The following is a 26,027-nucleotide window of genomic DNA, read 5'->3' as shown; positions in this document are numbered from 1 at the left end:
CACAAGAAATGATCAAAGCGACACGCACGCACGGAGAGAAGCAAATGAAGGATGGAGATGGCACCGGGAGGTGGAGAAAGAGGAGCTCCCATTGGCCTAGATGTGGCCACGGGCCGTGAACCGACGGTTCCGATTCATGGCCATGATGGAACTGGAACCAGCCCTTGAAGAGGCGGTTCCAGGCCAGTTCAAGGCCTGGTTCCGGTTTCGAATTTAAAATTTAATTTAAATAATAAATTATGAAGTTAAAAAATAAAAAATTATCAATTATAAATTATGTTCTCTTTCTACGGTCTTTACATTGTCGTGGTCGCAACGGTCTCGAAAGTATGCAAAATAGTAAACTCGAGGAGACAGGATCCACCAACAAGACAAAGACGCAGATTGTTCATAAAGCCAGGCGATGCAGAGAACAGCTGTCATATCCTCACGGTATCAATAAATAGAATGTTCCCAATGAGGGATCCATACACAAATTCACAAAAACCGGTAGAGAAAAACGTTCTACAACAATCCATTCTTTTGTTGCATTTGTGGTGTGCGCTCAATCGCACGCATGCCCCCAGAGAAGTTATGAGCTTGGTGTCTTGCCCGCAGGCCCTGGACGTACATTCAGGAGGAGGGGTTGTAATGCCTTCACGAAGATGCTCATGTTTGGCCTAAAATCGGCCTCGTATTGCACACATAAGGTGGCAACAGCAGCCAGCCGCATCCGCAGATATATATTCTAAGAAGTGGCTCTCTACAATTAAGATCTCATGAAAATGAGGCGTCAAAATGTAGAGGATCCCAGAACTTTTACTGCTATATTAGCGACATACTTAAATTTCTCTACAAACACCAAAATCTAGAGTTCAATTTCCTGGAAAGGGCAAATGAAAAGCAACAGCAACCTAAATTCTGGAGCACATTTTATTGCCTATATAACATTCATCTTGTTTTACAGGAAAGAGAAGTTCTATAGTAGAATCTCTTAGCCTAAAATGCGTTAAGTCTGCCACTGGTCCATCAATTCATCTAATATGTTGATATGGAAATCACAGAATGATTAGCAATGATAAGAAATTTATCTGGACAACTGACGACTGACTGAGAGATCGTGCGCTCATGAGTAAAAGCATATTAACATGGTAAGTTGAAGCATTACCTTTGCAACTGCCTTTGGAGGGTATTCGCCTCCAAGTCTTGCATCCACACACTGCCTATCTTTGTCTTCACTCAGCTTAGGTGTAGCCTATCAAAAACACACACACAAAAAGAACAATTTAAAACAGCAAAAAGACCAAAAGAAAGTCCAGTTTTATAGAAAACTAAAACAGTAGAAGATAAATTATTATGGGTGCAATTAGTACCCATGTAACAAGACTCTGCTGCCCCCTTAGTAATGTATGATCCACAGGTTTCCGCGCAGTCAGAAGCTCCAGCAGAACAACACCAAAACTATATACATCACTTTTGGCACTTAGCTGTCCAGTCATTGCATATTGGCCCCATAAGAAGGTGTTATCAAAAGTTGCTCATGGCAAGGATTACGATGCATAACTCTGCTTGAGAAAAGGCTCCATGTGATTTGGATCATATGAGCTGGCCCAAAGAGAAGTTTATACAAAACACTACCTACTGCAACGAAGTTCTCATTTTCTCCCGCAAACATTCATCGAGGTCAATGTTTGTGTTACTCTGTCGTCAAGACAAATAAAAGATATTTATAAAATGTCATTCTCCACTATACAATAAGGATAATGAGGTTGAGTCACTAGAGTAGGACAGCAAAAAACAAAAAGCTTTCCAGAAAATACTTTATACTAATAACATGATAAACTGAGTTATCAAGATAGGAGCGCAAGCATGCGCATGTGTGTCGGATATGATAAATTGTGAGAACCAAAAGTAGCTTACTCGGGAGCATGATAACCAAAAGTGCAAAGAACACGAGTTGAATGGAGCCGGGCTGCCATATCAGGAGCTTTGTTGGACAAATCAAAATCAGCTATCTTTGCAATGTCATCATCGAATATTAAGACACTGCTGGACTTAATATCACAATGGATTACTCTAGGTTCAGCTTTTTCATGCAGGTACTCGAGTCCTTTAGCAGCCCCTACTGCAATCTTTACTCGCTGTTCCCAAGAAAGAACAGGACCAGGCAGTGCCCCTTTAACTCCTTTTCGACCTGCATTGAAAGGAAATGGTGATGACTAATATCACTTTTGCACATCATAACCAGAAGTTCATATCGAGCCAGTTTGGTTCAGCAAAACTTGAAGCCCTAAGTTAAGGATATGCATAAAAGCATCTATTTAACCACAGTGATATGAACAATCACATAGCAAAGATGGTGTATTTACGCGGATTGAATAATCGGTAAAAGAGATGAGTTTTAGCATATTCTCCACGTGGAAATGATCCATAGAATTGCATATAAATGTCCTGTTAAATGATGAAGATGAGGTGATAGCTCTCGGTCAGGTATACCCATTGTGAACTTTCTTGAAGTCAGCCTCTGATGCCCTTGATAAACTAGAAGGTGGTAGTGCAGGGAATATTGAGAAATTGCATGACTACAAGGCAAGCAAAACTTCTTGGTGAGTCTGGATAATTTTTGGGTCTAGGAACAAAGGAGAAGTTTCACTGTTGAACGTTATCGATCGATCGATCGAGAGAGAGAGAGAGAGAGAGAGAGAGAGAGAGAGAGAGAGAACAGAGGAGAGGAATTGTTGAAACCATTGCTCAAACAGATCAAACCAGCAACCAATAGCTACCTGACCACAGTAATCAAGTATGCAAAGTATCCCTTATAAGTGATAACATGACATAGACAATTGCAACCAAGTAGCGACATTGCAAAAGAACAGTTTTAAGCAGTATTGAGTGCACAACAACGGACAAGGCGGATTAGGCGGTATGAGTCAATGACTTTGTTTGTAACATATACTAAAATTGAGAAAGCAACAGTAGCTTTTAGTTTTACTCTTAACCCTTAATTGCCCAAAAAGAAAAGAGCAAAGAAGAAGCTGAAGCCATTGCTAAAGCAGATCAAACTAGCCAACCAAAGCTAGCCAACCACAGTAGTTGAGAAGGCAAGGTGTCTATCATAAATTATTCGTGACATAGATTGATGCTGCTAAGTAGAAGCCCTTGCAATTGAACTTGTTTAAGGCAGTATCGATTGACATTGTGATGGGAAAGGCACTTGTAAGCTGTAAGTCAGTAACTATACTTGTAGCACATACTTCATTGAGAAAGCATGCTGTAAATATCTACATCCAGTCAATATACATCCATAGGTACATAAATCACACAGTGCACTCATAAATTGCCTTACAATGGCGTCATTTCGCAACTATAATTGCTAGAAGTAGTTGTACAATCCAAAAAGTTCAACAGCGAAAAAGGATCACAATCAGACATGCCTCTTGCTTACCATGGAGGATGTCATGGAGAGAGCCATTAGATGCAAACTCGTAGGTGAGAACACGGGAATTTCCATCAACACAATAACCAAGCAATTTGACAAAATTTTCATGTTTCAGTCTCAACACCATGGAAACCTGCCAAGCTTTACATCAGCTGAAAAAAAAAATAAATAAATAAAGAGAGAGTCTACAATTGATACCGGCTGTCATCCCAAACCTGGGCTAAGAATTCATCATCAGGTTGCTTGCTTGCGTCTAACTTCTCAATAGCTGCAGCCTGCCACTTTTTAGAAGCCCATAGTACCCACTGCCATATGATCCCTCCCCAATCAAAGCATCTGTACCAAAGTTATCAGTGATTTCCTTAAGTTCGTCCACTGGAACAGCAGGGACTTCAATGGGCTGCACTTTTACCGCTTGTGCACCTTTTGGCGCAGATTCAGAGGCATGATATGCCCCATCATTTCCTGAATGACGAAGTTCAACTTAGTTTACACTGATAAATTCAGGAAATAAACAAGAAGAACAACGAAATAGAGGACAAAAGGTAAAGGCTGACTTGATTGGAAGAGCATAATATGAAAGGATAAAAGTAGAAAAATAAGAACATTTGTACATGAATATGAATGTCATATGGAATACATCTAGACGAACAAAACCAGAAACTCGAAACAGATTTAGCAGCAAACATGATAAACAGCAGACCCATTTTGTATAGCTGGTATGCATAGGACTAAATTATATGTCAAAACGAGAATGCTAATCATGCTGGTTTCGCTCACTCGCTTCAGTTCGGGATCCGCAGAATTCCAGGGCGGCGGATGACATCTCCGACGGAGGCGGCCGCATCTTCGTCGACTCGGAAAGCGAGAGGGACGACGAGTTGGTCGGCGAGGTAGGTGGGTGGACCTCGTTCTTGAGCGAACCCATGGTTCCGCGCAGAGAATTGATCATGTCCCCTCTCTCTCTCTCTCTCTCTCTCTCAAAGCTTGAGGACGAGCATTAATGGCGATGGTGGCGATTCATCAAGCCATGAATCGTTCTTGTTTTTTCGCAGAACTCTCGAGCGGCGGGTGCACGAAGGAAGAAGAAGCGGGAAGGAGGAAGAAAAGAAAAAAAGAAAGGAAAAAACGAAGAAAAGGAAGAAAAGAAAAAAAAATCAAAGAAAAGACAAAAAATTTAAAAAAAAAAATGCGAACTTTTAACAAATAAATAAAAGGAGAAGAAGTGTGAAAGAGGAAAAAAGATAAAATAAATAATGAACATAATCATGTTAAAATAAATAAAAAATTATTAAAAGGCGGTATAAAATATTTTGCTTGCCAAACAGCGAAATATATTTTTCAATTCTTTTTCAAATTTCAACCAAAAATAAAAAAGTATGATATTTTTTAAAAAAATGACTTTTTTAGTGAAAAATAAACGAAGTCTCGATAATATTATCTTCCCTCATTCATTGGGACCCCTAAAACACAATCATTTCTATCATCCATTTGTAATTTGTGGGGTCAAAACTTTTCCTTAGGATCGGGGAAGGATGATTGGAGGTGTCTCTTCAGTGTTTCATGGCCGATTGTTAGGCTGGATTGGTAGGGTCAGGATTAAGACCACACAAATCCCAAAGTGTACAGTCATTTTTCTTTGGGCCAGACAAAGAGAAGAACTGTGCTGGTATTTTGTCAAATGATGGATTGTTTGTGGAAAACGTATTTTCTTGAAGAGATCTGTGGTGCTATTTAGAAAATGAAACAGAAGTTGTTCAGCTATCTCATAGATCCTTTTACATGCTTTCAGTAAGCAACACACACAAGTCTCAGGAGTAAGCATTTCCTGCATAGCGAAAAGATGCTTACCGTAAAATACGGGATCCGGACGCTTCAAATGGCTCTAACTTAGGTTAATTAAGCACCGATTATCCTGATTGAGAGGTTAGTGTCATGGTCCGGAGGTTTCCAAGCTCGAAGGACCCGTGAATCATCAAAATAGACATCTCTCTCAACTTCTCTAGAATATTCCTCAGGACGAATAATATCGTAAATATAGCTTATTCTAGAATATTCTTGTAAGTATGATTGGTCGATTGGGAAGTGCACTCTAATTGGTAGATAGGAAGGTGTAATCTTTACCGTTAAATTGAAGAGGAATCTACGGTTATAATAGAGCACGTTTTTGTATAAATAGAGACATCCACCCCTCATTTATATCACCTCACAAGTTATGGAATCCAAGATTTTCCACTTCTCTACGAGTGTGTGAGATGAGAAAGTGTGAGTGTGTGAGAAAAGCTAACTTAGGAAGATGGGACGCATTTGTACCTATAAGACAAACGTTTGATCACAGCCAATCCCAAAGCCTCGGCAGCCATTCCTCTAATGAACAAGAGCTGGAAAGCTAAATTCCAAAGCTATACAAGATTATGCTCAATAAATCCGAAACCCCTAAGATTTTTAGCGAGCAAAATATGAAGGCCGATATGTCAACAGTGGATTTGTAAAATAAACACAAGTTGTCTAATTATGCTGTAGTAAATTCTAGGAAGCGAAATATATTGAGGTATTTCTTACGTAGACCTTTGGCAGCATGGAATTGATTGGAGATTTGCATTTCCTGACGTGAATCTAGTAGAAGCATACTGTCTTAAGGCAATGACATTATAGAGAAGTCGGCTTTTGGCCTAAGTAGGCCTTCAAATATTTTGCTAACATTATTATCAAAGACAAATTTATGATGACAAACTAATAGGATCTTATAAATTATATGTATTTGGGATTGGGACCGAACCAATATTTAAATTCACTTTTTCCTTTATGTAGCTTTCAGGCCGTTTCAAGTCTTCTTGAGTTATTAGGTAAACCCCAACAATCAAAAGAATTCAACGTCTGATTGTGGTCAAATCTTGGATGGATATCTCTAACAACCACGAGCACTTTAAGGATCTGGTTGATAATTCCAATCCACATCATTCAATTCAGTTCGAACTTCATACGCGGCTCAAACTTGAGATATAATTTAACACCAACCACATAGAAAGTAATTGTCGAAAAGAGAATAACTTATGGTCAGAAAAACTCGGCCAGAATACAATACGTCTGCAAATGCAATCCATGGAGTTGTCAATGCAATGTTGGTCAAAGTTCGGTGTAGAGGAACTCCGAGAAATGTACTTGCACGCCAGTCATTTGCATGCGCTACATCAATCAAACAAGCCAATTCAAATATAATCAACTTGATTTAACTTGATGGTCTAACATTCTGGCCCAACGATGCTAGCTAATTGAGTAACACCCCCTAATCCCAATAGCATACCATCGATTAGAGCCAGATTTCATAAGAACGCTAACTCGAGAGAGCTTAGAGAGAAGTTGCAGAAGAATACTTTCTGTTGTTGGTTTTGCATCAGAAAGACTTCTCTTACAAGCAACCGTTTCGGTGGGCAAAATGGTCGCGCGTTCACTTAACTAAAAAAAATGAAACCACCTGTTGTTGTCTCCCCATCTTACAAATGTCAAATTTATCAAAACAAAAAGAAATTAATTGGTCACGACCTCGATCATGAGTCATTAATTTTCACGTTTTATTATCAGTAGTTGCAATAGATCCATCATTTAATTTTGGTGCTACATTTTGCTTTCGAGGATTTACTTCATGTATGAACTCACGAGCCCAAAAAGATTTCTAGTTTCTGCAGGGCTACGAGGGATGCATACTTGACCGATCATGTGTAGATATATCTCTTCTTTGAGCTCATGAGTCCTTACATATCTGAACTGAAATACTCATGCATGAGCTTAAGAAACTAAATACGGGTATCGTCTCACTGAATATAGTTTATTTTGTTAGCCTGTAATTGCTACAGAATCATAACAGACGAACAAGCACTACTAAGTTATTTTAGTCATTATAAATCCATCTCCCGACAAGATCTAAAAAAAACTAAATAAATTTCACAAAATCATGAAGAAGATATACATGATTTGCGCGTTTACATTTGCTTTTGAGAAAGGTTCGAATGTTTCTGATTTTTCAAACAAAGTCAAAATGGGTGATTCACGAGTTTTCAATTAAATAAAAAATAAATAATCAGTCCACATAAATCATTGAAGTTCACTGTTATAATTTACCAACACGCATAGAGAGAGAAGGGGGCAAATAAAGGACGGAGATGGCGCCAGGAGGTGGAGAAAGAGGAGTGTCATTGGCCCGACCATAGCCATCAACAAATTGGATATGTCGTAGGGAAACGAACTGAAGGTCATGTTCTCTTTCTACGGTCTTTATACCGTTGCAATCGAGACGGTCTCAAAAGTATGCGAAATAGTAAACTCAAGGAGATAGGATCCACCAACAAGACAAAGAGGAAGATTGTTCATAAAGCCAGGCGATGCAGATAACAGCTGTCATATACGAACAGTATCAATAAATAGAATGTTCCCAATGAGGGATCCATACACAAATTCACAAAACCGATATAGAAAAACCTTCTACCATCTGTTCGTTTGTTGCATTTTCGGTGCGCGCTCACTTGCACGCACACACCCAGAGAAGTTATGAGCTTGCTGTTTCGCCCGCTGGTCCTGGCCGTGCATTCAGGAGGGGTTGTAATGCCTTCACGACGATGCTCATGTTTGGCCTAAAATCAGCCTCGTATTGTACACATAAGGCGGCAACAGCAGCCAGCTGCAATCACAGATAGATATTCTAGGAATTGGCTCTCTACGATTAAGATCTCATGAAACGAGGCGTCAAAAATCATAGAGGATCCCAGAATTTTTACCATAATATTTATGCCAGACACTTAAATTTCTCCACGAACACCAAAATCTAGAGTTCAATTTCCTTAAAAGGGCAAATGAAAAGCCACAGCAACCTAAATTCAGGAGCACATTTTATTGCCTGTATAACATTCATCTTGTTATACAGGAAAGATAAGTTCTATGGTAGAATCTCTTAGCCTAAAATGCATTAAGTCTGCCACTGGTCCATTAATTCATCGAATATGTTGATATGGAAATCACAGAATCCTTAGCAATGATAAGAAATTTATCTGAAGGATTGACGACTGACTGGGAGCAAAGAGAGCGAAAAAGGTATCTATAGGCTTGCAAAGATAAGGGACAAAAAAAATTAAAGACTTGATTCAGGTTAGATGCATCAAGGATGAAAATCAAAAAACTCTTAGTAGGAGATGTAGAAGTTAAGGAAAGGTGGATGAGCTATTTTAACAAGCTTTTTAATGGAGAGAGCGATAGAAGTGAGGTGGATTTGGAGGACGCTTCTGATGATTTAAACGGAAGGTTTGTGCGTAGAATTAAAGTGCATGAAGTTAAGGAGGCATTAAAGAAGATGAAGACTAGTAAAGCCTTGGGACCCGATGGTGTCCCTATTGAAGTGTAAAGATGCTTAGGGGATATGGCAATAAGTTTGTTGACTAACCTTTTTAACAAGATTCTCCAAACTAACAAGATGCCCGATGAATGAAGGAAGAGTATGCTTATGTCTATCTACAAGAATAAGGAGAATATTTAGAATTGTTCCAACTATAGAAGCATTAAGCTTATGAGCCGTACAATGAAGTTGTGGGAGAGTTATTGAGCATCGTTTAAGAATAGGGACCAATATCTCTGTAAATCAATTTGGATTTATGCCAGGAAGATCTACCATGGAGGCTATCTTCTTGATACGACAGTTGATGGAGAGATATCAAGAAAAGAAGAATGACCTACATATGGTGTTTATTGATCTCGATAAGGCTTATGATAGGATTCCAAGAAAGGGTCCGTGGTGGATTCTTAAGAAGAAAAAAATACCTTCAAAGTATGTAAAGGCAATCAAGGATATGTGTGATGGGAGTAGCGGAAATGAGGATGTTAAGGTGGAAGATAACAAATGAATATATTCGACGAAAAGTTAATAGTACCGTTAGCAAAAAAGATGAGAGAACATAGATTGAGATGGTTTGGACACATTCTTCGAAGATCCCTAGATGCTCCGGTAAGAATAGAAGTTTGTTCCCAAGAGCATAACATGAAGAAAGGAAGAGGTCGGCCGAAACTTACCCGGGGGAAAGTAGTAAAACAAGATTTAATGAAGTGAGAAATAGATTGGCGTACGGTTTATCTTAAGACGGAATGGCGGAAAGCTATTAACATTGTGGAGGGGCAGAATTCCTATGTTCCAGACTGTCTTTTTTAGTCCTTTTTCCTATATATATTTATATATTTTTATTTTTATATAATTATTTATTTTCCTTCAATCGGTCTTGCTTTTATTTTATTTATTTTTGGATTCATCAACCGTCGACCCCAACTAGTTTGGAATTAAGGTGATGGTGATGGTGATGGTGATGTTGATGTTAATTGATGACTGACCGAGAGATCGTGCACTCATGAGTCCCATATTCTAGTTCCAATACTAAATGCCAGTAAAGTAAAAGCGTATTAACATGGTAAGTTGAAGCATTACCTTAGCAACTGCCTTTGGAGGGTATTCGCCTCCAAGTCTTGCATCCACACACTGCCTAACTTTGTCTTCACTCAGCTTAGGTGTAGCCTATAAAAAACACACATACCAGGAAAAAAAAAAAGAACAATTTAAAACAGCAAAAGGACCAAAAGAAAGTCCAGTTTTATAGAAAACTCAAACAGTAAAAGATAAATTATGATGGGTGAAATTAGTACCCATGTAACAAGACTCTGCTGCCCCCGTGGTAATGTATGATCCACGGGTTTCCGCCCAGTCAGAAGCTCCAGCAGAACAACACCAAAACTATATACATCACTTTTGGCATTTAGCTGTCCAGTCATTGCATATCTGCCCCGCAAGAAGAAAATTGGCATTATCAAAAGTTGCTCATGGCAAGGATTACCATGCAGAACTACGCTTAAAAAAAGAGTCCATGTGATTTTAGATCATATGAGCTGGCCCAAAGAGAAGTGTATACAAAATACTACCTACCGCAGCGAAGTTCTCATTTTCTCCCACAAACATTCATCAAAGTCAATGTTTGTGCTACTCTGCTGTCAAACTCAAAAGTAATAACACAAATAAAAGATATTTAAAATGTGATTCTCCACTATACGATAAGGATAATGAGCTTGAGTCACTAGAGTAGGACAAAACACACAAAAAAAAAAAAAAAAAAAAAGGCTTTCCAGAAAATACTTTATACAAATAACATGATAAACTTAGTTGTCATGATAGGAGCGCAAGCTTGCGCATGTGTGTACGATATGATAAATTGTGAGAACCAAAAGTAACTTACTCGGGAGCATGATAACCAAAGGTGCCGAGAACACGAGTTGAATGGAGACGGGCTGCCATATCAGGAGCTTGGTTGGACAAATCAAAATCAGCTATCTTTGCGACATCATCATCGAATATTAAGACATTGCTGGACTTAATATCACGATGGATTACTCTAGGTTCTGCTTTTTCGTGCAGATACTCGAGTCCTTTAGCAGCCCCTACTGCAATCTTTACTCGCTGTGCCCAAGAAAGAACGGGACCAGGCTGTGCCCCTTTAACCCCTTTTCGACCTGCATTGAAAGAAAATGGTGATGACTAATATCACTTTTGCACGTCATAACCAGAAGTTCATATCGAGTCAGTTTGGTCCAGCAAAACCTAAAGCCCTAAGTTAAGGATATGCATAAGAGCATCTATGTAACCATAGTGATATGAACACTCATATAGCACAGATGGTGTATATATGCGGATTGAATAATCATTAAAAGCAAGGAGTTTTAGCATATCCTCCATGCGGAAATGATCCATAGAATTGCATATAAATGTCCTTTTAAAAGATGAATATGAGGATGATAGCTCTCTGTCAGGTATACCCATTGTGAACTTTCTTGAAGTCAGCCTCTGATGCCCTTGATAAACTAGAAGGCGGTATTGCAGGAACTATTGAGAAATTGCATGACTACAAGGCAAGCAAAACAGATCAAACCAGCAAACAATAGCTACCTCACCACAGTAGTCGAGTATGCAAAGTATCCCTTATAAATGATAACATGACATAGATCATTGCAATCAAGTAGACGACATTGCAAAAGAACAGTTTTAAGCAGTATTGAGTGACACAACGATGGAAAAGGCAGTTTAGTTTTACAACTTTGTTTGTAACATATACTAAAATGGAGAAAGCAACAGTAGCTTTTAGTTTTACTCTTAACCCTTAACTGCCCAAAAAGAAAAGAGCAAAGGAGAAGTTGAAGCCATTGCTAAAGCAGATCAAACTAGCAAACCAAAGCTAGCCAACCACAGCAGTTGAGAAGGCAAGGTATCTGTCATTAATTATTCATGACATAGATTGATGGTGCTAAGTAGAAGCCACTGCAATTGAACTTGTTTTAAGCATTATTGAATGACATCATGATGGGAAAGGCAGTTGTAAGCTGTAAGTCAATAATTATGCTTGTAGCACATCAATCTAAAAAGCATAGAGTTTAACAGGCTGTGAATATCTACATCCAGTCAATACACATCCATAGGTACAAAAATCACACAGTGGACTCATAAATTGCCTTACAGTGGCGTCATTTCACAACTATAATAGCTAGAAGTAGTTGTACAATCCAAAAAGTTCAACAGCGTAAAAGGATCACAATCAGACATGCCTCTTGCTTACCATGGAGGATGTCATGGAGAGAGCCATTAGATGCAAACTCGTAGGCGAGAACACGGGAATTTCCATCAACACAATAACCAAGCAATTCAACAAAATTTTCATGTTTCAATCTCGACACCATGGAAACCTGCCAAGCTTTACATCAGCTGAATAAAAATTAAAATAAAGAGAGTCGATAATTGACGCCGGCTGGCATCCCAAACCTGGGCTAAGAATTCATCATCAGGTTGCTTGCTTGCGTCTAACTTCTTAATAGCTGCAGCCTGCCCACTTTTTAGAAGCCCATAGTACACTCTGCCATATGATCCCTCTCCAATCAAAGCATCTGTACCAAAGTTATCAGTGATTTCCTTAAGTTCGTCCACTGGAACAGCAGGGACTTCAATGGGCTGCACTTTTACGGCTTGTGCACCTTTTGGTGCAGATTCAGAGGCATGATATGCCCCATCATTGCCTGAACGATGAAGTTCAACTTAGTTTACACTGATAAATTCAGGAAATAAACAAGAAGAAAGGACAAAAGGTAAAGGCTAAGTTGAATGGAAGAGCATAATATGAAAGGATAAAAGTAGAAAAATAAGAACATTTTTACAATGAATATGAATGTCATATGAAATACATCTAGACGAACAAAACCAGAAACTGGATACAAATTTAGCAGCAAACATAAACAGCAGACCAATTTGGTATAGCTGGTATGTATAGGACTAAATTATATTTCAAAACGAGAATAATCACGAATGCATTTATTACCTGCTGAGCTCTTCATCGGGTACATGCCTCCACCATCTGGAGCTTTGTGGATATCATCATCTTCACAACAGCTAAAGCAGCTCATGACCGTCTTCCCTCACCAAATGGACCTCCCCTGTTTGAAGGAACTTACTTCTCAATAACACAGAAAGAATTGGCTCAAAATAAGCCAAATAGGTTAAGAAAATAACTTTCATAAACATAGATGAAAAGCAAAGAAAAGTCTCAATTGGCTTGAACTCTTCCCAAGAACCCAATTTGAAGCAATAATGATGAGAAGAATGGCGTGTGAAATGGTAAGCAAAAAACAAGAGTCAGATGAAGCTCACAGCGGGAGATGTGAAGAGACATTGAATTATGAGCTATGACTATCGTCCGTTTCATCACTACACTCTGTATAACATCATAATTAGCACCGATATCTATAGGAGATCATATAAAAAGGATATTCACAGATACCAGCATAATCCCCACGAGTTAAAATGAATGTTCGAGATACACTATTACCCTTCATGTTCCAATAAAGTCAGTAATCATACAACTTTGATTTTACAAATTATCGCATAAATATGTTTTACATCCAAAACTATTGACGAAGCCCCTAAAACTAGTATCTAATAAGTCCTACACATCCTCCAAACAGGTCACGTAATGTCATTTCTCTTGGATCAAGATAAAGAATTCCATCTCGGCACAGCCAGGCAACCTCAAGAAGCCTACCCCTATGACCACATTTGATACATGGGGAGGGCATTCCCCTTCCCGTTCCAATCGGCATGTATAGGGATGATCTGCATCCAGGAAAACCTGCGCACTCCGTGGAGTCTAGTCTAGCAAATTAGCTACATGCACACACAAAAGTATAGCTATCCTAGAAATTCACAGCACCAGCACAACCTTGACTGGTAAAGCAAATTGAACCGTATAAGTTGCGAGTGAGCGCACTGATTGTTGCCTTCTGAGTCGCACCACCAATCAAACACAGCCTTGGCAAGCAACAACAATCGGATCAGAAAAACTACTGCGCACATGCACCAGCGCAGGACCAGAAAGAGACCCGCACCAAACGAAAAAAGAAAAGCATGAAATTCACACCGTCGAAACCCACACCGGGCAATCCAGCAACGAAAAATCGCCCAAAAAAACCTCAAATGTGCGATGTCACAGAGAAGCCAATCGTGCACAGGACGATCCGCGGACAAACCAAAACTGAAACGGCGCGAAAAGGCGGAGAGAAGCCGGTACCTGAAATTGACCGGAAATTGCAAGGGAAACGAATGAGGTTTTGCATCAATGCCCAGTTAAGGTTGTGTATAAACGCCCAGTTAAGGTTGCTTCATGTGTCTCAAATGTCACATATTCATATCGTAGAGGCATCCACTAAGGAGTACAAGGTTGAGGCTCCACACCTCTCTCTCTCTCTCTCTCTCTCTCTCTCTCTCTCTCTCATTGTTAGTGCATGCAATCATCTTAAGACCCCACAGTACCCTTGTGCACTAGGACTCCCCTAACAGGTACAATTTGTGGCATGAGCACATCTAACACAGTCAGTTGCCATATCCTCTGGCTTCCATGGTACTGCAGTTGTACAACAGTCTCCATCAAATTCCAGGGAAAAGGACCAAGAACCCAATTTGAAGCAATAATGATGAGAAGAATGGCGTGTGAAATGGTAAGCAAGAAACAAGAGTAAGATGAAGCTCGCAGTGGAAGATGTGAAGAGACATTGAATTATGAGCAATGACTATCATCCAATTCATCATTACACTCTGTATCACATCATAATTAGCACACAGACACCAGCATAATCTCCACAACTTAAAATGATTGTTCCAGATACACTAGTATCTGTAATGTTCCAATATAGAAGTAATCATACTCCTTTGATTTTACAAATTATTGCATACATACGTTTTACATCCAAAACTATTGACAAAGCCCCTAAATCTAGTATCTTACAAGTCCTACACATCCTCCAAACATGTCGCCGAATAAAGAATTTCATCTCGGCACAGCCATCATACACGGGGAGGGCATTCCCCTTCCCGTTCCAATCGGCATTTAAAGGAGTGATCCGCATCCAGGAAAACCTGCGCAGCACTCCATGGAGTCTAGTCTAGCAAATTAGCTACATGCACGCACAAAAGCTTAGCTATCCTAGCAAAACCTTGACTGGTACAGCAAATTGAACCGTATAAGCTGCGAGTCAGCGCGCCGATTGTTGCCTTCCGAGTCGCACCACCGATCAAGCACAGCCTCGGCAAGCAACAACAATCGGATCAGAACAACTACCGCGCACATGCACCAGCACAGGACCAGAAAGAGACCCGCACCAAACAAAAAAAAAGAAAAGCACGAAATTCACACCGTCGAAACCCACACCGGGCAATCCAGCAACGAAAAATCGCCCAAAAAAACACCTCAAACGCGCGACGTCATAGAGAAGCCGATCGCGCGCAGGACGATCCACGGACAAACCGAAACCGAAACGGCGCGAAAAGGCGGAGAGAAGCCGGTACCTGAAATTGACCGGAAATCGCAAGGGAAACGAACGAGGCCACGGAGGGAGAACACACAGCACACGCTCTCTCTCTCTCTCTGCCTCTCTCTACACTTGCGAGGCAGTCGAGTGGAAAGATCTGAAGTGACGTCGGAGGCCGGCGAAGGGTGCGCAAGATAAGGGGGGAAAAGGGTGCGCAGGATAACGCGTATATAGAAGAAACAGAGCGAAGTGGTGTTGACTTGTCCCACACTCCTCTTGGGTTGAATTATTACAAGCGGACGGTTTTTGTTTGGTCCAAATTTCCCATTTGCCCCCTTTTCTTTTTCTTTATAGGGGGAAAACATTGGGGTTTGTTGCGACGTTATTTCGGTGGTGAGATTTTTTCGTTTTTTTTTTCAATTAGTTGAGAAAATTCGGCTGACGAAACCAGATTTGACTGCACTGTCAGCAAGAACTTTCAATGCCGGTAGAAAGAGAGAGAATTAATGGGGGATTGCTATCGTCTGTGCTAGGGTCTAGTTTAACCAACTACGTGTCGGGATGTTAGTGGCGAGTCTAAGTGCTCGAAAAGCTAAAGGATGGCTTATACGGTGCGTGCAATATTCCTCCGAACTTTTGATTTCTCTCGATACGGCCCTTGAATTATTGGTAAATATTCAAATGTAGTCTCCAGACAATACGAAAACTTGACATCATGCATTCGCCATTTGCCGCGTTCCTTGAGAGCCGTGGAGCGACTCAAAATCGAGGGTTGATCTTGCCACGACCTTTCAAAGGATGTTTCCAAAGTCCCCGGCTTTTCAACCATCCCATGCTGGTCAAAGGCCACAACTTTCCAAATTTTCGTGTCACGGCCGTTCCTAGGAAGGAAAAAGACTAAAAAGAGGGTGAAGATTAGTCAATCCCACAATTTTTCAATCTCGAAATGGGGACGAATGACGAAAAGTACAGTTTATGGGCATGACAGTTGGCCCTAGTTAGGCTAATTAGGGGTGCAACATCATTTAAGTGGGCTTCGGTTTGCATATTTCTTTTTGGGCTTGAATCCACCCATTTAGGCCCAATCGGGTTCTCTCACCCCTATTCATTCTAGGAAAAATATTCAGATTGCGTTTGGTCGTCCGAATTCAAATTGGAATGGGACAAGATAAAGAGATATTTGAAATCCTCCAAATATCCTCCGGCGGGTTGTGGAAACATCCTATCTTGTGCATGGTGCAATCTAAGACATGATTTGAAATCTTTGAAAATCTTCAACATAAGAAATATCACATCATCTTTAACAAGCATTCTCAAGCTTCCCCCAGTAGTCGATTTTATTCTCGGCAGCCTTTCCTCACATTTCAAATGCTTTGCTCTCTATCTCTCGGGAAAATTGTCGAACACTTGGCGAGTGTGGACTTGAAGGTGGAGCTACTGTGGTGAGCGTGATGGAGGAGGGCGAGCTACAGAGGAAATGGAGGAGGTCGACCTCTCCCATTAAGCAAACTTCCGAACTAAAGGCGAGGAGGATCTCTCTTTGGTGTTTCATCAAACACTTGGTGAGAGCCTAGTTCAGAGTCGGCCAAGAGAGATATCGTTAAAAAATGGTGGCCAAGAATGAGCAATCAGAGAGAGGAACCGACATATGATTCAGTGATGGTGGAAAAGCTGAAAAACCAACTGAGACATAGAGGGAGACACGTATGAGGTGGTGAGCCCCAACCTTCCAAGTGAGTCGTGAGCAAAGGGCACCGAAGACGATACTCGAGCACCCCAGAGTGAGGGACGCTCATGTTGGACGTGATGGTGGCGTGCCGCTGCGAGAAACGCCAAGGACAATGAGTCTCTCCGATTGGGTTTTCCTGGTACGTGGGAAATTGTTAAGCCAATCTTTAGAATTTTATATCCAGTCCAGGTCCGCCCCACCTTCTACACCGGATTTCTTATCTGAGGAGTCGTTTAACGGGTTCAGAGAACGTCACCAAACAATATGATTATTTGTTATTCTATACTGACCCAAATTCGGACCACCAAACGTAACCTTAATAATTTTGTATGATAGCCGACAAACATATCAAAGCAAGGACATTCAGGCATGGTGCCTTGAACTAGGACTTCAATCTATCCTGAAAAGGACTTCAATATTTTTTGCCCACTAAATTCAGTGACTGAATGATCATTCAATTTGGATTAGTGATGAGCGGTTTCAAGTTCATTTCATCTTCCACCTGGAACCTATCCCGCATTAATCAAGTCCGGACCATGCACGATAGTCTCGCCTCATTAGGCTCAATTACCGTGTCTCTTTTTTCTTTTTTGCACGATAGATCTAGCTTCGATCCCTTCATTAATCAGATTCAGACCATGCATATTATACAAAGAAGGGGAAAAGAAAATAATAAAAAGGAAAGCTACATCAAACCTACTCCCTTTTCTAACCCACAAGGAAGAAAAAATAACTCTTTCATCTAGATGAACATGCACAATTTTAGGCCCACCGCAACCATAAGTCAAATTCAATTTGAACACGTCCAACATCTTAAACATATGAACAACTCTTTTATCCTTTTTTTTTATCTAATATGGTCCGGCCAGAAATATCTATATCTAAAAAAAAAACAATAATTAACTCTATGATTGCTTAAGGAACTAAGCATGTGTTAGAGCACATGTTCAGCGGGAATCGTTCGGCCAACCCATTATCGTTATTACCTTCTTGTCCTAAACAACGATTATAATAAGATAGTACATTGTTGAGAGTGGTTGTCAGGTTGGAAGGGATCTGAACCCGAACTGCGCATGTTGCAAAGGGCATGGTACGACAAAATTAAATTCGTATTTTCACGGAACAATATCCGTAATTACTCAATCCCTTGAACATATTATAAATTTTTATTCACATAAGCCGTGTTGAGAATAACGATTGAACGATGAAACAACAGATCCACCCCAAATTATTTCATGAATTGCTCGTTCCTAAGGATCTAGCCAACGTGAAATCCCGCCTTCAGTTGAAATTAAGGGTGCGCTTGCTTCGGGAAGAATGAATGGTCCGGAGACATTTTCCTAAAAGTGGCCGCTCATTTCGCTTACAAAAATAAATGAACAGAAAAATATTTTCCTCATCTTTGAAAATGTTTAGATGTAAATTATTATCGATAATAAAAAAAAATCATCCACTAATTATTTCAAGCTATGCAAGCGAATATTTAGTGATAAATATTTTTAAAATTATTAATTTTTCGTGAAATAGACGAAAAATAATTTACTGATTTTTACGTATTACCAACAGAGTGACTACCGAAGAGAACAATTTTTTTTTTTTTTTGTCATTGTTCTTTTGGCCAGTCTGAAGGGAATATGTTAGAAGCTTTGGTCGGTTGGACTAATGTGAGAACCTTCGTATTATTTAATGGTACGTCAGTATTGAATTGAAAGAAAAAAAAATGCAAAAAATGAAAGTGAAGATTTGATGGTTTTGAGTTGGATTCCGTGCGCCCACCCTGCCCATGACTCCCTCTCGATGAAGAACTAATTAGAATTCCAGGAATCTTTTCATAAACAAAAAGTAGTGGAAATTATAATTAAAGTACGAGACTTATGTACAAAGATACGGATACATCGACATAATCTCAATGCACATCAACCAGGCCACTCAATTAAGTTCACGAACCGCTCGCATCAAGGGTTCGAAAGCTTGATCGCTCTGCTCATCAAAGCTCTAGCTCGGCATACGAGTTAATTCGGGCTTGAGTCAAAATTATCATAAAAAATTCAATTAGGCTCCGTTTATTTCGCGAGAACGGAATGAAAATATTTTTTGTGAAAAATGATCGTCCCACGAAAATATTTCATTAGCTTATTATTTCAAATGATGTAAATAATTATTTGTAAAAAATTATTTAATTTTTGCGAAACAAGCCCGGCCGTCCCCGTAAAGTTGAAGCAGTTCACGACAAATTGCGTTGCTTCGCGTCTGGTCCACGCGGCATCATCGGAGGACAACCGCGAGCGCATGTGGACTGCTCCAAATAACCTCGTGATTAGCTACGATTGGTCGGGGTCTCCGGTTCCGCGGTCCAAAGCGGGCCAAAAATCGAAATCTGGTCTTTGTACGGGAGGCTCCAACATTGTTTCTGCTCCTCTCATTTAGTTCGCTCCCGGGACATTATTGAAGTGTCTTATTCAATATTCATTGAAACAGCTCTTGTTGTCTCTTGGTCACCATCGGGGTTTCGATGTATTGCTCCTTTTTTGTTCCCCCTTTCTTTAATAACCGTGGAAAGGATTCGCGCTCTACTTTACTTTGCCGTGCCAATTGCGGCGAGTAAACTCCCTGTCTAGTGCAGAACCCGAGCTTGGAACACGGAGGCGAAACCCACGTGTGATTGGAGCTGTCAAAATGGATTATAAATTCATTTCTTAATCTATGAATTGTTGTATCAATTAATTAGATTCAATGAACGGGGTCGTAAATGAATTTAAATTGTGTTAAATGGATAGTAAATAAACGTATATCTTGTTTAGACTCGACTCGTCTTTATGACTTTCTGTGGCTCTCACTCAATCTCTCGTTCACTAAATATGCACTCTCATCTCAATCCGAGCATGAGTTTTTTTAAATTGAGACTATGTGCTGTGTCGATTTTGAATTTGGTATGGATCGGATCTAGTACGAGTCTAACAAATTTGCATTTCGTGAAAATTGATCAAAATAAATTAAATTGATCTATTTGGATGAGACTATTTTCAATCCAATTAACCCGTTTATCGGGTCTAGTTGCCATCATTTGGCATGAGGTGAAGCTCTCACATGTTAATCCCTTCGAGCCAAGTCACATAACATCTTATCCCAATTAATCTCGGACAATGTGACTGTTTTTCAATCATGGTTGCTTCGAGAGCGTCAACGTTGCTTGAATGGCTGAAACAAGCTATGGGTCCTAAAAGAGCTTTTTCAACATCCTCGGCCTTTTGACCGAAAAAAAATTCCTCAGCCAAAAAAAGAAAAAGAAAAAAAAATCTCAGTAAAAAACTCAAAATAAAAAGAGAGAAAAGAAATGCCAAATTTATTTTTTATTTTGTTGGACATAACCCAAAAGAAAACTGAAACGGGCGTCATTTTTATCTTTCATTTTATTTCGTAACGAAAATTGAGTTTATTTTTCCAGATAAGTATTTTTTTTTTTTTTGTCGAACCGATAAGGATGTTCAAAGCCTAAGAGACAAAGTGCTTTTAATTTGTATCGACGTGCACCTCCATACGATACGTATCTAAGTACGTATGCTTCAAGGGGTCCCCCGAACTAGTCTCATCATGCCTTGTCCAATAAATAGATCAATTTATGGATCTACCGTTCTTTGGATGTTTCTTTTTGTAATTATTGTCAAGCACCGTAAATACTCAAGGCTCCATTCCTTTCATGAAAAATAAAACATTTCTAAAAAATACTTTTCGAAAAGTTATTTTCTAGAAAAATGACAATATTTTTCAGTATGTAGTTGAATACTTGAAAATGAATAGGACAATATTTCCAATCGTTTGGTATGGAATGGATTTTCATTTATGAACTCATTTGAACATTTTTTTTTTTGAAAAAATCGAATTTTAATTACTTTTTTTTTTCTTTACTTTCTTTTCTTTTTCCTTTTTTTCACTTTTTCCTTCTTCTTTGGCCGGTTGTCGGCCACAACGACTATTGCGCAGAACAAGCAATCGAATGATAAAAAATAGAACAAGAAAATAAATCGGACATCAAATGTACGTGGTTTGATCGTAGAGATATACGTCCATGGGGAGAGCAGCAACGAATTTCACTATAGATCAAGTGATACGCGGAGATTACAAACCACACTCGAGTTACTCAAACATTCTCAATATTTTCTAAGCCTTATTTACATCAAATAACGCACGCAGTGTTTAATCCTCAATTCCTAGCAAAATAATATCTCAATCTCACGAAGGAATTAACAAATCTTAATGCAACATTTAATCAGCTATCTAACACTCACCGGATGCAATTAGCGAGACAATTACATGCAATGCTAATAATCCACGAAGAAGTCCCCTTTTAACGGGAGCTTGAAGACAAATTATTGGTCCAAGCAAATATATATGAACAAGCCCTTTCCGAATCCAACTCTGACTTCCATATATTTGCTTTTTGTTGACCGACACCCCAACGGAATTGAATTCATGAGTGCGGTCAATGAATTCAAAACTTGGACTTTCCACTTTGGATATTCTTTGGCTGATACAAATAACAGACGATAAGTTTCGGGGATTCAAAATAGATTTCATCCGATCTTGACCGCGTCTTCAGCATAAAAATAATATCCATTATATTTATGATTTATCCTTAACTTTCACTATCAAGATATACTTTCGAAATTCATATTTTCGCTTCAGGCTCAAACTCCGGACATATTTCTAATAATTTCCATCTTGACTCAACGTTTGAGCCAAATCACAATCACTTCGCTAGTCTCCGAACTCCACCGTTACTACTCTCCCACAGCCCATTGGGCTCAATCGTCACGTACATCTTCCAAGTCTAAGCCATGCTTGAACTCCGCCATAACCGAGGACCTCATCAGAACACCAACTGTATATGCACCTTTAACTACTCCATAAGGACCGACATAAGCTCCTCTACAGCAGATAAAGCAAGACTATTGATGCATCCATATCTGTCGGGGGATCAAACATGTACCTTGTTAATATCAGCAATTACAGCAACTATTGGCTCTGCAGGCTCCATCTCACTACAAGCACTATCTGTGTCGATTACTTCGTTAGTACTCGCTACCTCAAGAATTTCCGATTGCAACTCCACCTCAAGCTAAACACCGTTTAGATCCATATGAACACTGGTATAATCACTCATATCCAGACGTATTGGAGATTCGTCAAATGTAACTCCTCGGGCGATAATAGGTGAATTTAATTCCGAGTATCACAACCAATAACCACATTCACCTTGTGCATAGCATAGGAACATGCACCTCATTGCCCTTCCATCGAGCTTACCATCACTAACTCGAACATAACATGGGCAACCAAATATTCTAAGAACAGAATAGTCAGCAACATTACATGATCACACTTTTTCAGGAGTCCAACATCCAATCGCAATCGATAGGGATCTATTTATCGGGTAACTCGTCGTACTAAACACATCCGCCAGGAAACTCCTAGCCATACTAGTACTAAAGAGCATTTTATGGGCCATCTTTAGTAATGTTTTGTTCATTAACTCTGCAGCTTGTTGTGGTTCATTGGCACTAGTGCGGTGTCTCACTATGCCTTCCTTCATGCAGAATTCATTTAATAGCTTCGAGCAAAACTCTGCACTCTCACCTCAATTTGAGCACGAGTTTTCCTAAATTGAGAATATGTGTCGTGTCAATTATGAATTGGGTAAGGATCGGGTCGGATATGAGCCTAACAGATTTGCATTTCGTGAAAATTAATCAAAACAAGTTAAATGGGTTTATTTGAATTGAACTATTTTCAATCCGATTAATCCGTTTGTCGGGTTTAGTCCCCATCATTTGGCATGAGGCGAAGCTTTCGCATGTCAATCCCTTCGAGCCAAGTCACATAACATCTTATCCCGATTAATCTTGTACGATGCAGCTGTGTTTTAATCATGGATGCTTCCGGAGCGTCGACGTTGCTTGAACGGCTGAGACAAACTATGGGTCCTAAAAGAGCTTTTTTCAACATCCTCAGCCGCCCCTCCCCCAAACAAAAAAACAAAAAAAAAAAAAAAAAAAAAGCTCTCGGTAAAAGACTCAAAATAAAAAGAGAGAAAAGGAATGCCAAATTTATTTTTTATTTTGTTGGACATAACCCAAAAAAGAAAAAAAAAACTGAAAAGGGCGTCATTTTTATCTTTCATTTTATTTCATAATGAAAACTGAGTTTATTTTTCCCGACAATTATTTTTTTCATCTAATCGATAAGTATGTTTGAAACCTAAGAGACAAAGCGCTTTTAGTTTGTATCAACCTACACCTCCATACGATACATATCTAAGTACGTATCTTCAAGGAGTCCCCCCGAAGTAGGGGTAAGCATGGTTTCGGGTAGAACTGTGAACCCGGAACCACAACATATGGGAATCGATCCGGTTCTAGGTTCTAAAGTATGTAAGATAGGTTCGAGATTCCAAAAATTGAGGAACCTATCTCAACGGGTAGGTTCCACGTTTTACTACCTAGAACCTAGACTCTATATCCCGAAATAAATTTTTATGATTTTCTTGATAAATGTCTTCGTATGATCCTACAATGTTGGCGTCCGATTATGAGTGTATGATATGAAGCCAAATAAAATATTAGGTTTCAAGTTCCAAAATATGAGGAACTTGTTCCGACGAGTTGGTTTCAAATTTTAAATGTAACCTGTATGTAACCTAAAATCACTCATTTTTACTTTCCTTTAGTAGTTGTAGCCTTCACTCTCATTTTTCTTAACTAAAAATGAAAAAAAGAAAAGAAAAGAAATTGTTAGGTTCATGAGTACCACGGAACCGACCCTAGAACCCGTGACATGATATATTTCAGCTTTCGGGGTATGATAGGTAGATTTCGGGTTCCAAAAAAATGAAAAATCTGTTCTAACCAATAGATTCCAAGTTCCACATGTAAGGAACTTGGAACCGCTCACCGCTAGTAGTCTCATCATGCCTTGTCCTATAAATAGATCAATTTATGGATCCATCGTTCAGTGGATCTTTCTTTTTGTAATTACTGTCAAGTATCGTAAATACCTAAGACTCTATTTGTTTCGTGAAAAGTAAAACATTTCTAGAAAATACTTTTCGAAAAGTTATTTTCTAGAAAAATGACATTACTTTTCGATATCTAGCTAAAACCCGAAAATGAATATAAAAATATTTTCCGTCATTTGGTATGGAATTGATTTTCATTTATGCACTGCTTTTAATATTTCTTATTTTTTAAAAAATAAACCAAAATTTAATTACTTTTATTTTTTCTTTACTTTGTTCTTTTTTCCTTTTTCTTTTTTTGGCTTTTTCATTCTTCTTTGGCCTGTTGTTGGGCACGGCGACGGCCCGCGATCGGCTACAGGCGAGCTCGAGCCTTGCCAAATCCGGTGAGTCGCTCATCGCCGACTCACATGGCCTTGAGCTCACCGTGAATCGTGAGGCCTTGAGCTCTCTGTGTGCGAATTATCGACCTCTGACGAAGCATCGAGCTTGCCAAAGAACCTAAGGAGGTAGATGAAGGAGGCAATGAAGGAGTCGATGGCGGCAATCCAGGGAGGGTGACGACGTGGAGGGAAGCACGAGGGAGCGGCAATAGCAAGAGCTGCTCTGGAGATGAGGGGATGAGATAAATCTCGTATATGTAATACTGGCATCTCACCTATTAATCTATGTATTATCAAGATCACATGCTTATTGAGATATCCGAACATATTTACTTAACCTAAATTGTACGAAAATCTCGATCCGATTAAGACTCCGACATGCTTTTGTTCGTTAGCGATTCCACTAATGGCGCAGAAACTATAGTGGTCGCTGGTCCCATCTTGGGAGAGCGACAAGCGACGGACGCTACGTGCTCCAATTCACAAGTCCCAATTTACTTTTTCTTCCCTTGATGGCTTTGTTCTTCGTATTGCTACGAGAATTCGAGTGCCTTTCTTCCTTTTTTCTGAAGTCCTCCCCACTTGGACAACGACACACGATCAAATCAACTATTTTGATTTGATCTCTTCTTACTCTTATCGGGTCCGCATGATTCGTCGATTCCCTTCATGTGTAACCCGATCGCGTTCGTTATCCGATTAAAATTCGATCGCCCTATGTCGATTTTGATAATCAATCACAACACACGCATCAGTATTCATTCTCTGCTTATTCGCGCACCTATCACGTGTACTAACTTTCTTCGATAGTCCACTTGCATTATTTTTTGGAGCAAAGGTTATCACCCATCGTTTTGAGCGGGTCCGCGTTTTTTCCCGAAGGATGAATTCATGGCTTCAAGCTAGAGTAGTACTTTTACTAATGCCAAACAAAAAACAACATTGACAATATAATAACGCGTCCTTATTTTGTTTTATCACTTCGATTAATTTAGTAGGGTTGATTATTATTTTTTCTAGGACAACATGTCCTCAACATCCATTTTCCGACCGTTGGCATTGCTCGAGCATTCTCTTCGATGTGTCGGACTTTATATACTTCCTCTTTTATGTCCGTCCGACGACCGTGACATGAAGAATTGAAGATGCGCCCCCGATCGCGAACCGATTTTCAGACCGTCTTCGTCCAGGCGATGAGTCGGGCGACCCGGCAATTTAGAAACTTCGGATGGAACCGCCTTCTCCCCCGTGTAAAGTAGGCCTGGTCATAGAAGTCTCAAAAGTCAACGCGCTGTAGATCGCAGTAATTTCAAAGAGTCGAGATTATACGAAAAGGAAAATTGGGGAGTCAAAAAAGGGAATATATTATTCTCGCTTTGGCGTTGATTTTGATTGGAGGGGAAAAAAAAACAAAAGGGTGTCCCGACAAACAAAGAGGGGATGGAAATGAGACATGTCCATATACGAGGCTTCTGTTCGGTTCAGTGCCCAATAATTTTAAGAGGGAAATGAGTAGATGAACCGAAAAATATAGAATATCAGGAAAATTAGTGAAAAGCGTGTCGAACCCTTATTTCATTTTTCTGATTTTTTTTGCCACGTGTACCGCCCTAGTTGTAA

General features: G+C 39.6%; 2 protein-coding genes across 4 annotated transcripts; both read right to left on the bottom strand.

Annotated features, from left to right (window-relative positions):
- Positions 1–369: 369 nt before the first annotated feature.
- Positions 370–10,521, bottom strand: LOC115747572 (probable receptor-like protein kinase At2g47060). Of its 2 annotated transcripts, XM_030683779.2 has the most exons (4): positions 10,364–10,521; positions 1,353–1,613; positions 1,148–1,234; positions 370–706 (listed from the first exon to the last, which is right to left on the bottom strand). In XM_030683779.2, exons 2-4 carry the CDS (start codon positions 1,476–1,478, stop codon positions 572–574), a joined length of 348 nt encoding a protein of 115 aa, XP_030539639.1. In that variant the 5' UTR covers positions 1,479–1,613; positions 10,364–10,521; the 3' UTR covers positions 370–571. The 2 variants fall into 2 exon arrangements, 1 of the variants encoding a protein (XP_030539639.1); XR_007196709.1 differs by lacking the exons at positions 370–706; positions 10,364–10,521 and adding an exon at positions 3,425–3,763 and having other exon boundaries at positions 715–1,234; positions 1,353–2,173.
- LOC115747690 (pto-interacting protein 1-like) lies at positions 7,759–15,597 on the bottom strand. Of its 2 annotated transcripts, XM_048271376.1 has the most exons (8): positions 15,321–15,594; positions 12,802–12,933; positions 12,252–12,502; positions 12,049–12,175; positions 10,678–10,951; positions 10,094–10,226; positions 9,879–9,965; positions 7,759–8,093 (listed from the first exon to the last, which is right to left on the bottom strand). In XM_048271376.1, exons 2-8 carry the CDS (start codon positions 12,884–12,886, stop codon positions 7,962–7,964), a joined length of 1,089 nt encoding a protein of 362 aa, XP_048127333.1. In that variant the 5' UTR covers positions 12,887–12,933; positions 15,321–15,594; the 3' UTR covers positions 7,759–7,961. The 2 variants fall into 2 exon arrangements, with proteins under 2 accessions (XP_048127333.1, XP_030539800.2); XM_030683940.2 differs by lacking the exon at positions 7,759–8,093 and having other exon boundaries at positions 9,813–9,965; positions 12,802–12,916; positions 15,321–15,597.
- Between the last annotated feature and the right edge of the window lie 10,430 nt (positions 15,598–26,027).

The sequence above is a fragment of the Rhodamnia argentea genome, chromosome 10, assembly GCF_020921035.1.
Source record: "Rhodamnia argentea isolate NSW1041297 chromosome 10, ASM2092103v1, whole genome shotgun sequence".
NCBI classification, from domain to species: Eukaryota; Viridiplantae; Streptophyta; class Magnoliopsida; order Myrtales; family Myrtaceae; genus Rhodamnia; species Rhodamnia argentea.
Note: the sequence above shows the minus strand (reverse complement) of the source record. Positions and strands in the feature narration are given on the sequence as shown.